Genomic DNA, 13795 nt, shown 5'->3' with positions numbered 1-13795 from the left:
GTGTGATACTTCTGTGTGTTTGTGAAAAATGAAGATAGACAGGTCTACGTTTGTACTTTTGCTAGGTGCAGAAAAATAGCACAAATACAGACCTTTCTGGCATTTCTGGTAAAGGTGTGTAAAAACATTCATTTATTTTATACCGGTAGCATCATCTCCAAAATTCCAAGCTGTAATTCCACTACATAAATGTAGTTGCAGGCAATCCACACATTAATGTGAACTATGGCCACGTCTGCTGTTGACTGCTGCTAATAGAGCAGTACTCAACCTGTTTGCTTAATATTATAGGATATTATAGGATGCAGGAATATAGACCTAAAAAATTTGTTTTAATATTTGTAATATTCATTTTTGTTTGTAGTTAGGTATTTTTGTGAATTCTGACATACGGTAAAAAGTTAACATAACCTTAAATAAAGCCCAAGTCAGTTGTCAAAGTAAATATGAACTCAGACATGGTCAGCTGATTCTGTGTCTGGTGAAGTTCTTGCTTGGTTGTAGATTTTTATTTAACACAATGTCACATATCAGTTTTTCTGACAAAAGTCATTTATTATAAATGTTTTGGTAATTCAGACACTCAATGACACCAGAGGCATAGAGCAGATGTAGGCCCACAGCATCATAGATCCTCCACTGTACCTAACAGTGGGCATGAAATGCATTTCAGCAAATGTTTCTGTTGTTTCCTGCTAATTCTACCTGCAGTTTTAGATGCTGAAAGTTTTAAACCTGCAGCACTGAAGCACACAGGTCCAGTTAAAGTGTCTGGAAGACATGTTTATGTATTTATGTATTTTTATGTGACATAATTCCCAAATAATCAGTTGGCATGTAGATATGTTGCTATCTACATGCCATGGTTATGTTGCAGTTCTTTATTAATGATTCTTATTTTTTAACCTCTCAGTTAAGTGTATTTTAAAGAGATTTCTAGTGCTTGTACACCTGATAACAGTCTGCTGAATTCAATTTAATCCAGAAATTTAAAGTATTTCAGTTTTAGGTGATGCTGCTGCTGCAGTAAAAGATGGATTTATTTTAGAATTTTTACACATCTTTAGCAGCGGTGCCAGTGTAACCTCAGTAAGTGTTGCTGGTGCTTTGGGAGAACTTGCATAGGGCGTCCTGCGTGTAGACGTGTTAGTGTTTGACTGTGTGTACAGTAGGTGTGTGTTAGCGTGTGTACATTGGCGCCCAGTTGTTCATTGTGTGAAAGAAGCTCATTTGCTCCAGTTTTAACTGGCTTGTCTCTGGTTCCTCAGACTCTCTAACAGGTTTTACCCTCTTCACATGTCTCCTGTGTTTTTGATTTCTCCCCATGATGTCACCGCCGCTTCTCCTCCTTCACCTCATCTTCACCTTCTTCCTTCTCCTCCTCCTCCTGCTGTCCTCCCCTACCTGCTTACTGCTGCTGCTGTTTGGGGCTGAAGCCTCCTAAAAAACGTCTGGATTATAATCCAGACATCTCCACCCGCCAGCGCATTGAGGTAATCTCCAGTTCATCGTTTGTCCAAGAGTTTTTTTTTTTGTTTTTGTTTTCTATTTATTTATTTATTTTTACTATTTCTGTCTTACATGCATTGGGTCAGTGCTTGGATGTGAAATGCATCCAGGCAAAGATCCATTTCAATATGCTTTGAGATGTCAGGTGGCAGAGCAACATGGAGTATTGATAAATATAAGATGGAAGTTGAAACATACATGGTTTTCATTTAAACAAGATATACATTAAAGTTTGTAGTTGTAACGTGGTATTTTTGTGTGTGACTGGATCACTTTTAGACATACCGCTGCTTTGCTAGATTTATCGGAGAGTTACAGCCTTTCTTCTACATAATATCATGGCACCCATTATCTGTCAAATGAGTGAAATTTTGTCACCTGAAATGTAGGCTTGTCACACTAACAACTTCTGCTGGATGATAAATTGTCCCAGAAGCTATTGCAATAAATTATGATGTTGTTTTGAGACCATCATCAAGTAATATAATGGTAATGGTATAACAACACAAAAACACATTCTCAAAGATCAATACACTTTAAATTCTAATGAACATTTTGCACTGGAACTGGAAGACATTTTAAATGTCTAACAAAAATGGACAAAACAACAGAAACAACAGATAAAATGAATTATGAAGTCTCTGTATAAAAAAAACATGTCCTTCAAAAAAGGGCTAGACTATACCAGAAAGCACCAGACTGAAGATTTTTCTCATCCAGTTTTTCATAGAGAGAGAAAAAGAAATATAAATCATGTAAGCTGAAATTACTGAGCTCATTTTAATTGATTTATTCATTGATTTATTTCCTATTGCTGCAGGTCTACTAAAATGCTGTATGTTTGCTTTTGCATGAAGTAATATATACTGGTTTTTCTGTTCAAACTGTAAATATTCACATTTTTCTGTTGCTCAGAATGGGTGCTTTTAGTGGAGTCATTCGAGTACTTTCAAGATCCATTCCAGTTGATCCATACCAGATTTTGCAGTAAATCATTTGCCCCCCACAGCCTTGAGCTGAGCTCATAACATCCTTTGCAATATCACCTTTGCCATCATTCTTCAGAGCAGTGGAGAAAAGGAATCATAAATTCATCTTTGACTCGGTGCACCTGTCAGGCTTCTCTTGGCCAGGTGTGCCATGTGGAACCAGCATCTGCCGCACCTTTGGTTGGGGGACAGTTTTGACTGTGGCACAGCTTCAGCTGCATGGATGCTGTGCTTTGTAAGCTGCCCTGCCTGAAGTCTTTGTTTGTGCAGAGCTGACTTTTCTCTTTTGTCCTGCGCCTGTTTCAGACGACCCTCCACATCGCCCCGGCTGACAAGGCTTCAGAGAGACCTGCAAGGTAACCGTTGTTTCTTTCTTTTCCTCCGCATCACCCCCGTCACCCCCTCCCCCATCCTCTCACCGGCAGCCCCCCTTGTTGTGATTCAGCGCAGTGTGAAAACTCTGACTCTGCTGGTGATATATGGTGGCTTTCTTTAATGATCATCTGCTCAGATTAGCAGCATTCTTAATGTGATTTAGTTAATGATGTTTTAGGATGCTTCAACTGAGACTGAATAAATTAACTCTGCAAACCTATTGATTCTGCTATTCACCTTCTGTCCCTCCTTCACCCCCCTCTTCTCCTGCTTCCTTTCAACACTAGCCTGGTTATTCAGTCGCATTCTGCAGGCTGAACAGAAAGGGCAGAATAGGGATGTAATGAATAGTCTATTCATGTCAGTGACATTAAGTGTGTTCCCTCGCAAAGAAAGAAAGAAAGAGCCTTGGGTTTCTTTCTTTTCTAAGCCAGTTTGACATAAGAAGTTGCTAAACAAAATCTGTCTGAAGTGGGGTTTTTTTTGCTCTAATAAACTTTATCTATGTTCAATTTCACACCAATAACAAACTATTTGAGTCTACAAAATGCCATGCAGACTTTCAGGTGAGGATATATAAGGATATCCCCTAAAGTTAGAACAAAATAGTCTTTTATTAGCATCAGTATACAATATGTTGTAAAAGAATGTGAGTATGAAAAAACAAAACCAACAAAAATTGTATAGATTTATTATACATAATATATTCTAAAGGATGACTTATTCTACTTACCGTTGAACAATCTTTATTTGAAATTTAAAGAAACAAGCAGATTCTGTATAGTTCTGAGATTAAGATATTTTTTTTCAATTAAAGACAATGAAATAAATTAATTATAATATAAATGTAATAGATCCACATGTATGTTACATAGCATTAATCATATGATGAAAACAAAACTGTTTATTACAGTCAATTCTAGATGACTGGGTTTGGTGAGACTTCTTGTTGGTTCTGCTCCTTTTAACTGAGTCAAAACACAGAATGTTGGCTTCTGGAGAAAGAGGCTTCACCAGGTGTTGATTAACCAATCAGAAGTGGACAAGGGATAGAACAAGTAATACAATATGTTAAGCTAGTAAGAATTTGGAATCTACAAATCAGTTTGAACCTTTGTGTTAATGGACCAAACTGGTCTCTGATAAATTATTTACTCGAGTGTGCAAACCTTGCTAATTAATATTTACATAATATTTGAATTTAATTTCAATTGTCTTTTTATTTGTGATTTGACTATAAATGTTTAGTGATTGTAGCTGCTGATATTGACAGAAAAAACTGCAACTACAGGACTTTGGTAGTTGGAAAATTCCGTCTCCACTTCTACTCAGCATTCCTGGAGATGCAGTGTTCTGAAAGTAGCCATCGATGTTTGTGTTGCAGTGCTGCCAGCGACTACAGGAAAAGAAGGAAGTCTGAGCCATCAAGTTCACAAGTGAATGCCCAGTCCCAGAGCAGAGCTGCAACTTCCCCTAGACCAGTGGATGCCTACAGATCCAGCAGCAGCCTAAAGAAACCCGTCATACGTTCCTCACCTTCCTCACCCTCCAGAGCCAAAGGTATTCCTTTTCACTGAAGCATCATGTTTTTGCCTTACAATTTTGTTTTCTCTGTTGGTGTCTTTCTTCTTCTTTCTTTCACATACATGTTTAATATTTCAAATTACAGAAACATTTTCTTGTGTTTTCTTCTGGTACTTTTGTGAGTTTATCTGCTGGAAATCTGAATAAGAAAAATGAATCTAAAAAAATATTTTCCACCTTTTTCTTCCTTATTTATTTCATTTTCCCCTGAGCCTTCTCCCTGTTTCTGGCTATTTCTGCTTAACCGTCTTTCCTCATTCTTCTCTTTTACCATGCTGCTCTGATGGGACATCTAAAAGGTGGGGACGCATGCAACATGTTTTCAAACAGTATAAGCACCCCAGGTCCTTATGAGAGTACCTCTCTCCCTCCTCTCCTTTCTGACTCTGATCATTGCCACGAGGATGCCAGCCAGGCAGGCAGCTCTTCCTCAAAACAGTCTGTCTTCTGCACAAACAACTGGCAGGCAAACAGCCAGGATGATAAAACATGGAGCAGTTCAGAGGAACCACCCTCCTCTGGCAAGCTCAAATCCCGCAGTTGCGATGACTTGCTTAACGACGGACATTCTGGTTCTGGTGGCCAAAATGCCACTCGTTCAGAAAGCGCTGGGTCGTTGATGTGTGATGGGAACATTCCTACGGTATCATCCTCTACTCATTCACTGCCCCCTCTCCATCGACGACGTGCGCACGATTCTCCAGGTTTCCTCCAGCTCTATCGTAAAATGCACCAGATTGACCGAGCTCAGCTCATCCCGTCTGAAGTAATCCGTTCCGTACGTGCTCGCATTCTGGAACTAGAGCGCCAGCCTCATTTGCTTCGCCATCACCTTTCTCCTTGGATACCCTCCTGGGGTGTGGAAGTGCCAAGGGACATGGTGCCAAACCGCATTTCCGAATACGAGCGTCTAATTCAGAAGTCCAAATCCATGCCTAACTTGGGTGACGGTGAGGTGCCTTCGGGCACAACAACACCGGGTGGTTCGTCATCTCGTGCTAGCAGTGGGGGTGGCGTGACTCCCAGTTTTCCAAAACGTCGTTTTTCCATTGAGTCATTACTAGAGGAAGATCCCAATAGCAACAACAGGACTGTACGTCACAGTATGGATCATATACCTCGTAGCCCACCGGAGGGACAACCTCGTGTTGGACCCGAGCCCGGACGTGGGAAATCATTTTCGGCTCCTCCTGTTCCTCAAGGCCCACAAGCAAATCCTGACTATTCTGATAGTGAACAAGACGCCATCGCATCTGATCTCAGTGACTTCATCCAGGTGGAGGGTTCTTCATTTTGCAGTGAGAGTGATTTTGACCATTGCTCCCTAACTTCCTCTGAAAGCTTGTATGGATCGTCCACCCTCCACCACCACCTTCGTCACCACCACCATCATCATCAAGGTCACCAAAGTCTAGGCCAGAGCCAGGGCTACCAACACCGCCACCTCATTAGCACTTGCAAGGGCCGCTGCCCAGCCTCATACACTCGTTTTACGACCATGCTTCGCCATGAGAGAGAGCGAGCACGACAAGAGAACCAGAGACAGCAGAGCCGCAACAGCCATTTCCAAATTCAGGGCTCGCAGTCTCACCAAGCAATGTCCAAGCTGGCCTTCTTGGTCAGCCCAGTGCCTTTCCGCAGGAAAAAGGGCTCACCACCTACCTCGAGAAGAAGCAGTGGTGGAGGAGGACGGGGTAGCAGACCCAAGTCCAAACAGGCCATTTATGAAGCACTTGATGCAGCCTTGAGAGACATTTATGAGCACATTCAAGCAGAGAGAGGCCACAGAAGCTCTAGGCCACCTGATGACAGTATTTTGAGACGGATCCTGGCTGAACTGTTGCCAAGTGTGCCTGAAAGAAGCTCCTCTTTGCGAGGGCGGAGGAGTTGCTGGCATGGGGGTCACTCCTCTACATCTGTTTACCCAGATGGAAGCCCGACTGGGTATGCTTCACACAGAGGAGAACCATCCACACCAAGCCTACAGTCACCAAGGTTACAGTCGCCAATCAGTGCCTGCTATGGACGACATTTGGAGACGTCAAACAATAATGAATATGGGGAAGAGCAAGGCAACGGAAATGGTCTTTGTTATTCAGGTGGAGATCATATCCATTCTACTTCAAATATGTAGCGTTCAGCACTGTATACTGTCATTAGATATAAGCACCATCTACGAAGTTGGCATAAGAAATATAAATGTTAGCTATACCATTTATCTATTGTCAGTTTGATTATTTGATAAATACTCTAAAGCAAAACAGGAAAAAAACTATAGCTCAGTTCAGTTGTGCTTTTTAGGTGTAATCTGCAAAATATTATGGTTGTTTTTCCTTTATGCTTCAACACAACTAGAAGAGTCTTATATTGGCTTGCTAGTTATTGGGCCTTTCTTCTCTGATGGTCAGCTTGTAGCTGATAACAGTCCTGCTGCTACAGCAACCCAGCTGTAGCTTGAAAACAGCAGTATTCTAATAATAATGATGGGTAGTACTGCTTTAGCTTCCTCACAATGTTTTTACATCACTAATAATATTTCCACTGCAAATTTCTCTTTCTTGTATGCATTGAGAACATGCAGTTATCTCAACCAGCTGATTGGCACTGTGCAGTAATATTTATTCTAATCTCAGAATCAAACAGCTACAGAAAAGTTGCTTCAGTATTTTCCTTGCTATCCCATTAATGGAACTTTAAATCGTATGAACGCTCACTGTGAAGAAAGATTTTTGTAGATTTTGAAACCAGAACTTTTAAAACCTTGCTGTACTTTTATCCTGAAACCAGCCCATGTCTATTCTCTCAACCATGTCTCATTCAGTTGTGCTTCAACTTGAAGATTTTGGCACTTCGTTGGTCCACAGCCATGTCCAATACTTACATTTTCTGTATACTTTAGATGTATAAATTTTTGCTGTGAATTATTAAGTTAAATATTTCTTATCCGCTGTTGGTACATTTCAGTTTTTCAAAAAACCTAAATATTTTTGCAAATGTTTCATATTGGAGTTATGCTGGTAAAGTTAAATAGTGGTCTTTGAACAAGTTTGAGAGTTGTAAAACTCTGCTTGGTATGTAGTTAAAATGAGAACAAAATGTTGTTAGAATCCAAAAGGTGGTTCTACTGCAAGAAATTGACTTTGTTATGTTATTAACAAAACTGAATTTACAATGCTGAACAGCAAATATTTGAGAATTTACTGTATATTAGTCTGGATGCAACTCTGTTTCCCAAAATCCCAAAGTCTTTACAACCAACTATTAATTATTCAAAATTTGTCTTGACATTGTTCGATCACTCCAGATTTATTTGTTTGTACAATAAATTTACATTTTCTTTAATGGCAAGATCAGTTTTTTAGCAGGTTTTCGTGTCTGCTGTGTGACAGACTCAGTTTTTGGTAAAACAGGGTTGTGTATCAATGTAATTAAACATTTTCTGATTTGTTTTTTTAGACAGATTATTATTTGGTAGCCATGTTCTTATTCATAATTATTTTATGATTTTATTGCAAAATCATTGTCTTTCTTTAAGCCATTTGCTTGTATGTTTATTTTTGATTTGCTCATGTTTCTGCTGGCCTGTACTCCCCTGGTTTCATATTGTGTTTGTAGGATTGCATGTGTCTCATTTGTGCCATGTTGTGTTTGATTTTGCTCACTTTGTTTTATTCCCTGTGTGTGATGGAAATAAAATACACCTGTTATTGACCAAAGCTGTCAATCCCTGTGTTGCCCATCGGAATGGCATCATTCTGTGTTGTTCAGTGTTTTTTCCAGAACCCACTAATAAACTCAGGTTACATGGAAGTGATTGCTGTTGTAATTCTCGAACATTGATGTTTCTTTTCATCACAGACCAGGATGTATCGAGGAGTTATTCCACCCTGGATGATCGACACACACCGCAGAGCAGAAGAGCAACTCCTGACAAAGAGGTAGAACATTGACACCAGTTTTTAGTATAATTATTGCACAAAGAATCAAGATATATTTCTAAAAACTATCAGTTAGGAGGGGAATACTAGTTGTGTATTTTATATTGATGCTTTCCAGACTCACCGACTGAAAAGCTAAATAAAATCCTGTGTTTAGATGTCAGTATAGAATAGACATGCAGTATACAGTCTTGTGGAAAAGTCTTCATACCCTTGAACTTCTCTACATTTTGTCACATTTTACACATTCAGAAAACAAAAATGATTGTCCATTTATCTTTGCAAAAACCTCAGTCAGTTTTGGTGAGTTTTGATCAGACTTGTTTCATGGATCTCTTACTGTTTGTTGACCAGTTGTAAGGTAAACCTCTGTCTGAATCTTGTGTCTTTAGCAGCTCCTGACAGGTTTGCTTCTAGAATTGCCCTGTGTTCCAATTCATTTATCACAGGCTTTCTTGCCTCTGCTGCAGACAAGCATTCCCACAGCATGACACGCCCAGTGCGGTCTGCCCTGGTCAGAACAACTTGTTTCACATGTTTTCTGTGTCTCCTTACTGGCTTTTCACAAACTGCAAATGAAAATGTACATGTCTATTTCCTCTCAACTCTTCCAGAAAGGTCTGGTGTTCAGAGTGCAGGACTAATAGTAGTATAGTCTTGTAGATCTCTGCAGCTCCTCCAGTTATCATTTGGCTTTTCTGATTAATACTCTCTTAATTTAGATAGACAACTACATTTAGCTATGTTTGCCGTTGCTAAATATTCTTTGCATTTTAACATGATGGATTGAACCGTTCTCTGTGAGGCATTCAAAGTTTGGTGTACCGTTTTAAACTTTTATGCCTAACCTGTCAATATTCCTTTAGTATTCTTCTTGGTTCACAAAATTTCCACAGCGACAATGTGGCCCACACTTTTCAGATTTGAAAACATTGAGGTTCCTTGCTGTGATGTGACAAAACATGTGAAGAAGTTCAACGAGTACTCACGCTTTTTCACACATTGTAAATGTCAGACGGGTGTCATGTTAAACCTGGTGATGGCTGTTGCCTCTCTTTCTCTCACTGCTCTTCCAGGTCTCCCATAAACAGATGACACAACTTATTCTGTTCTCTCTCCTCTATCAGAAACAGCCTGCAAGAGCAATTTATGATTTTAAGGCACAAACGGCAAAGTAAGTATCTTACATTTAGCATGAAGAGGCCGACTCATTTTGTTTTCAGCTGCATCCCCACAGTCTGATTACTGTCATCACAACTAACCATATCTTTATGGCTTCAGATTAATATTTTGCATTTTTTTAATGCATGTGCAAATAAACCTGATGTCTTCACTTCTCATTTTTACTTCATTGTGCATTTCTGGCTGTGCAAAAAAAGTCACAAATTTAAAAAAAATTATTTTTCCATTCATGTCTTTCCGCTTGATTTGATGTGCATGCAGCAACACTTCACTGAGACATCTGTGTTACAGGGAGTTGACATTTAAAAAGGGCGATGCGGTCAACATCATCAGGCAAATAGATAACAACTGGTACGAAGGCGAGCACAGAGGCCGAGTGGGCATCTTCCCCATCGCATACGTTGAGGTAAATCTGCACCTGTTGTGTGCACCTCTCTCATGTTGTCTCGATTGCTTCAGTCACACATCTCCTCCTTGTTTGCACAAATTTTGCCACTCACGTAGAAGATGCCGTCGTCAGAGAAGCATCAGCCAATCCGTCCTCCTCCTCCAGCTCAGGTCAGGGAGATCGGCGACGCTGTGGCACGCTATAACTTCAATGCTGACACTAACGTGGAGCTGTCACTAAGAAAGGTTGCTCTGCTGTGATATGATCAGATTACAGATTTGCAAAATTTCACAACTCATGTTTTGTTATGTTTTATATTAACGGTCGTGTTTTGAATGTTTTGCGTTTGTGCAGGGGGAGAGAATTGTAGTCGTCAGGCAGGTGGACCAGAACTGGTATGAGGGGAAGATTCCGGGAACAACCAAGCAAGGCATCTTTCCGGTTTCCTATGTTGAAATTGTCAAGCACTCTCCATCCAAGAGCTCCGCCCATCATGTAGACCCGCATGCTTACAGCCGGACACCAAGCTCCACCCCCATCAAGGTAAGAACGTGAGGGATGCACTACTCCTTCTGAAGCATTTTGAGTTCTTTCATAAAACAATGCATTGCAAAAGTATTCATATCCCTTGAACATTTTCATATTTTGTTTTAAACACAAACTTCAGTGTATTATTTTCAGATTTATGTGATAGACTAACATAAAGTGGCATAGGAAAATTATTTAGTTCTCACATTTTTACTCATTTAAAGTTATTTTTATCATTCTTCTTTTTACCCTGAAGGAAAATCCAGTACAACCAATATTCTTCACTCTCAAAAATTAATTGTTAGAAATGTTGGTTTTGAAATGTGTAAAGGTCTAAAAGACATAGGCTGTAGCTGCTCTCCACCCTGCCTGTAATAAATGAAAAGCCTATTAGATTTTTACTCTTTAAAAAGTGGAAATGTGTAATATTTCTTACATTTAAGAGTTATTGACTACTTTGTGTTTTTCTGGACATAGGCAATCTTAAGAAAATACATTTCAATTTGTGTTCATGTTGAAGCAAAATGAGGGAAAAAGCTCAGAGTATGAATACTTTAGCAAGGCACTGTGTGCTAGTTTACATCTGGCCTCTTTCCTCCCATTAAGTCCTTTTCCTCCCTGAACAGTTGACGCCATGTTTTCTACTGGTAATATTCACCTCTATCCTTTTCTTTCTCACTTTTACCTTCATGGAGTCCTTCTATCACCTCCCTCCATCTCTTCCTTCCCCTCAGCCCTCTGTGAGAACGCTCGACCTGCAGGCCATCACCAGCGAGTGGCTCTCGCTCACACTGGACCCATCAGCCCCCACCCCCACCCCTTCACTCACAGCCACTCCTTTACCTCCCACACCACCCCCTCTCCCCGCCGACCTCACCCCCCTCCTGACGGCACAGGAGCCGACCTCAGCCTCAGCCGCTGCATCACATAAAGGTTTCTCCTTTTCACACCAGCCATCTTCCAGAAGTCCTGTTTCCTCTGACAGGAGAGCGGGTTTAGGTCACACCCCAGCTGCTCTTTGTCTCTCCCAGCCCTCCCCGCCACTGCCTCCCCCTCTTCCTCCTCCTGTCTCTTCCTCATTCACCTTCGTGCTGCCGGATCGTTTATCGATGCGCAACGGGAAGCAGCTACAGGTTTCTGAGTCAGACAGTGCTTTCAGCTTTACTAGGCCTCAACCTTTGACCTGCACCAAATCAGTGACAGGAACATTTCCCTCACATCTCCCAGAGCAGCAACCATCTGCTCCTGCGCACGAAAGCAGCAAACTGCCCGACATCGAGCTGCACGTTAGAGACCCTTATGATGAGCTGCTGTCAGCAGCTCCAGATGAGTTCAGTGCAGATGACACTGACATTTCAAAAGAGCCTTCAGTAGAGTTCATATGTGCCAAGTTGAATGGTGAATCTAAGAGCAGATGGTTTCAGAACAATATCCAACAACCCAGTCCTCCAGCAGCAGCTGGTGACTCACCTGGCACTGTTCACCTAAAACCGCAATTTCATGAACCTTTAAGCATGAAGCCTCTTTCTGTTTTCATTGAAGAGCAGCCAGCATCAGTAAATGAGGAGCTGGTTGATCCTCACAGGCCACCTTCAGAACAAGGACACACATACACAGAGTTATTCATAGAGGAAGAAGACGAAGACATGACAGACAAAGAGGAGAACATTAGAGAGTTAAATGAGCGGATAAGTCCACAGGTAGAGCATGGTGTGAGCAGTCTGCAGGTTCACTAGGCCCCGGAAGGAACGTTGGAAGTGAAAAAAAAAATCTACATCCACAGAAACTTCCAAATGAGGATGTGACAATGTTGTTAAATCGTTAGCAGAGGAGCCATGTTGTAATGACTTCCTGAAGGCAGAGACTCAGAAAGAGCTGGAGTTTCTTAAAGAAGGCCCAATTTCAAGGTGTTAAATTACAAATCAAAGTTTGTTTTAAGTCCATTTTTCAAACATCGGACATGATTGAATCCAGATTTAATCCCTTTAATGAAGAGCTGCTACCATAAAACCAACAGGTTTGAAAAGAAATTCAACATTTAATTGGTCAGATTTGGGACTCTGATGTGCTCATCCTTCCATGTTCTTTCTGGGGTTTATTTAAGTATCTGAAAGGCTGATTTCTGGTGGCTCTGGTATCTTTACCTGTGTTTTTGTTCCCGTAGGCTGAAACCTCTTCCTCCTCCTCCTCATCACAGCTACCTCACTCTGACCGCCTTCCCTTCCTCACTCCATCCCCCCCAGCATCCACTTTCCCTCCTTCTGTTATTCCTGCCTCCTCCAGATCTTCCCGATCCCAACAACATGACTCCTCCTTTTCCCCTGTCCTTCCTCATTCCCCCCCATGCCTCCCTCACCTTACAACCTGTGGACTTCCTGCAGTCTCCTGCTGCCCGTCTGTTCCCTCTCCTCCCTCTCACCTTTCGGACCCCTCTGCAGTCGTTCCTGTCTCCCAGACCTCCACTTCTCCCTGTCCACCCAGCCCAGTTACGTCCTGCTCTGTCTCAGAGTCAGTTTTCCCTCCCCCTGCCCCGTTTCCCCCTAAAACTGCCTCTCCTCCTCTCTCTAGTCCCCACTCCCCCAACACTGCCCCCGTTGTATCGCACGCAGGCCATAGGTCCCCCAAAGTGAAGGTAACGCTGGAATGTAGAGATAAAGATTATAAAGCAACCTCATCCCTCTTCTAACAGAATCTTTGCTTAGCTGTAGTTTTTTGGTTTGAATAAAGTACATTTTTCTCTCTGGTTGGATATGGATTCCAACAATTTTGTGAAAAATGTAAAAAAAAATATTACATGTTTGTTTTTGTGTAATTTATTAGTTAAAGCTGTAGTATGTAACTTTTATAAAAAAATAAAAGTACTTTTTTTTTTTTTTTTACATATTTGTTAAAACTGTCACCATGTTGTGACACATCTATGAAAAGATTGATCTCCTGACATACATTTACTGTCTGAAGAAATGCACCGCTTCCGACAAAAAACAACCAGTCAGAGCCTGGAGGAGGGTCTTTGTGCTGTCTATCAATCATGTACTCGCTGCTAAATGTGTTAATGGCTGAGAAACCATTTATCCACTGTCATCGGTCGCCATGCTAGCTAGGCTTAGCAGTCACGACAGGCTCTGCTAGCTGCAGCGTAACAGAGAATAAGTTTGTGATTGACAGCATTAAGACCCGCCTCCTGGCTCTGATTGGTTGTTTCTAGTTAGCACTGGGAAAAGACATAGGAACTCAATTATGTTCAGATTCTCATACCAAGCTGTCATGACATAGTGACAGTTTCAACAAATATATATATATAT

At 41.1% G+C, this 13795-nt stretch overlaps 1 protein-coding gene across 23 annotated transcripts in view; it reads left to right on the top strand.

Moving 5' to 3' along the window:
• sorbs2a (sorbin and SH3 domain containing 2a) overlaps positions 1-13795 on the top strand; it is a 72200-nt gene that overhangs the window by 53828 nt on the left and 4577 nt on the right. For 17 of the 23 annotated variants that reach the window (XM_017305108.1, XM_017305098.1, XM_017305111.1 and 14 more), the window contains 11 exons: positions 1437-1493; positions 2805-2854; positions 4258-4433; positions 4757-6556; positions 8316-8395; positions 9472-9569; positions 9869-9983; positions 10082-10210; positions 10320-10508; positions 11189-12193; positions 12658-13125. In XM_017305108.1, the coding sequence (XP_017160597.1) occupies positions 1437-1493; positions 2805-2854; positions 4258-4433; positions 4757-6556; positions 8316-8395; positions 9472-9569; positions 9869-9983; positions 10082-10210; positions 10320-10508; positions 11189-12193; positions 12658-13125 (4167 nt within the window). The remainder of the gene's footprint in view (positions 1-1436; positions 1494-2804; positions 2855-4257; positions 4434-4756; positions 6557-8315; positions 8396-9471; positions 9570-9868; positions 9984-10081; positions 10211-10319; positions 10509-11188; positions 12194-12657; positions 13126-13795) is intronic. The other 6 variants (XM_017305121.1, XM_017305114.1, XM_017305124.1 and 3 more) reach the window with 6 other exon arrangements.

This window comes from Poecilia reticulata, linkage group LG1 (genome assembly GCF_000633615.1).
Source record: "Poecilia reticulata strain Guanapo linkage group LG1, Guppy_female_1.0+MT, whole genome shotgun sequence".
Classification (NCBI taxonomy): Eukaryota; Metazoa; Chordata; class Actinopteri; order Cyprinodontiformes; family Poeciliidae; genus Poecilia; species Poecilia reticulata.
This window is presented reverse-complemented; position numbering and strand designations above follow the sequence as displayed.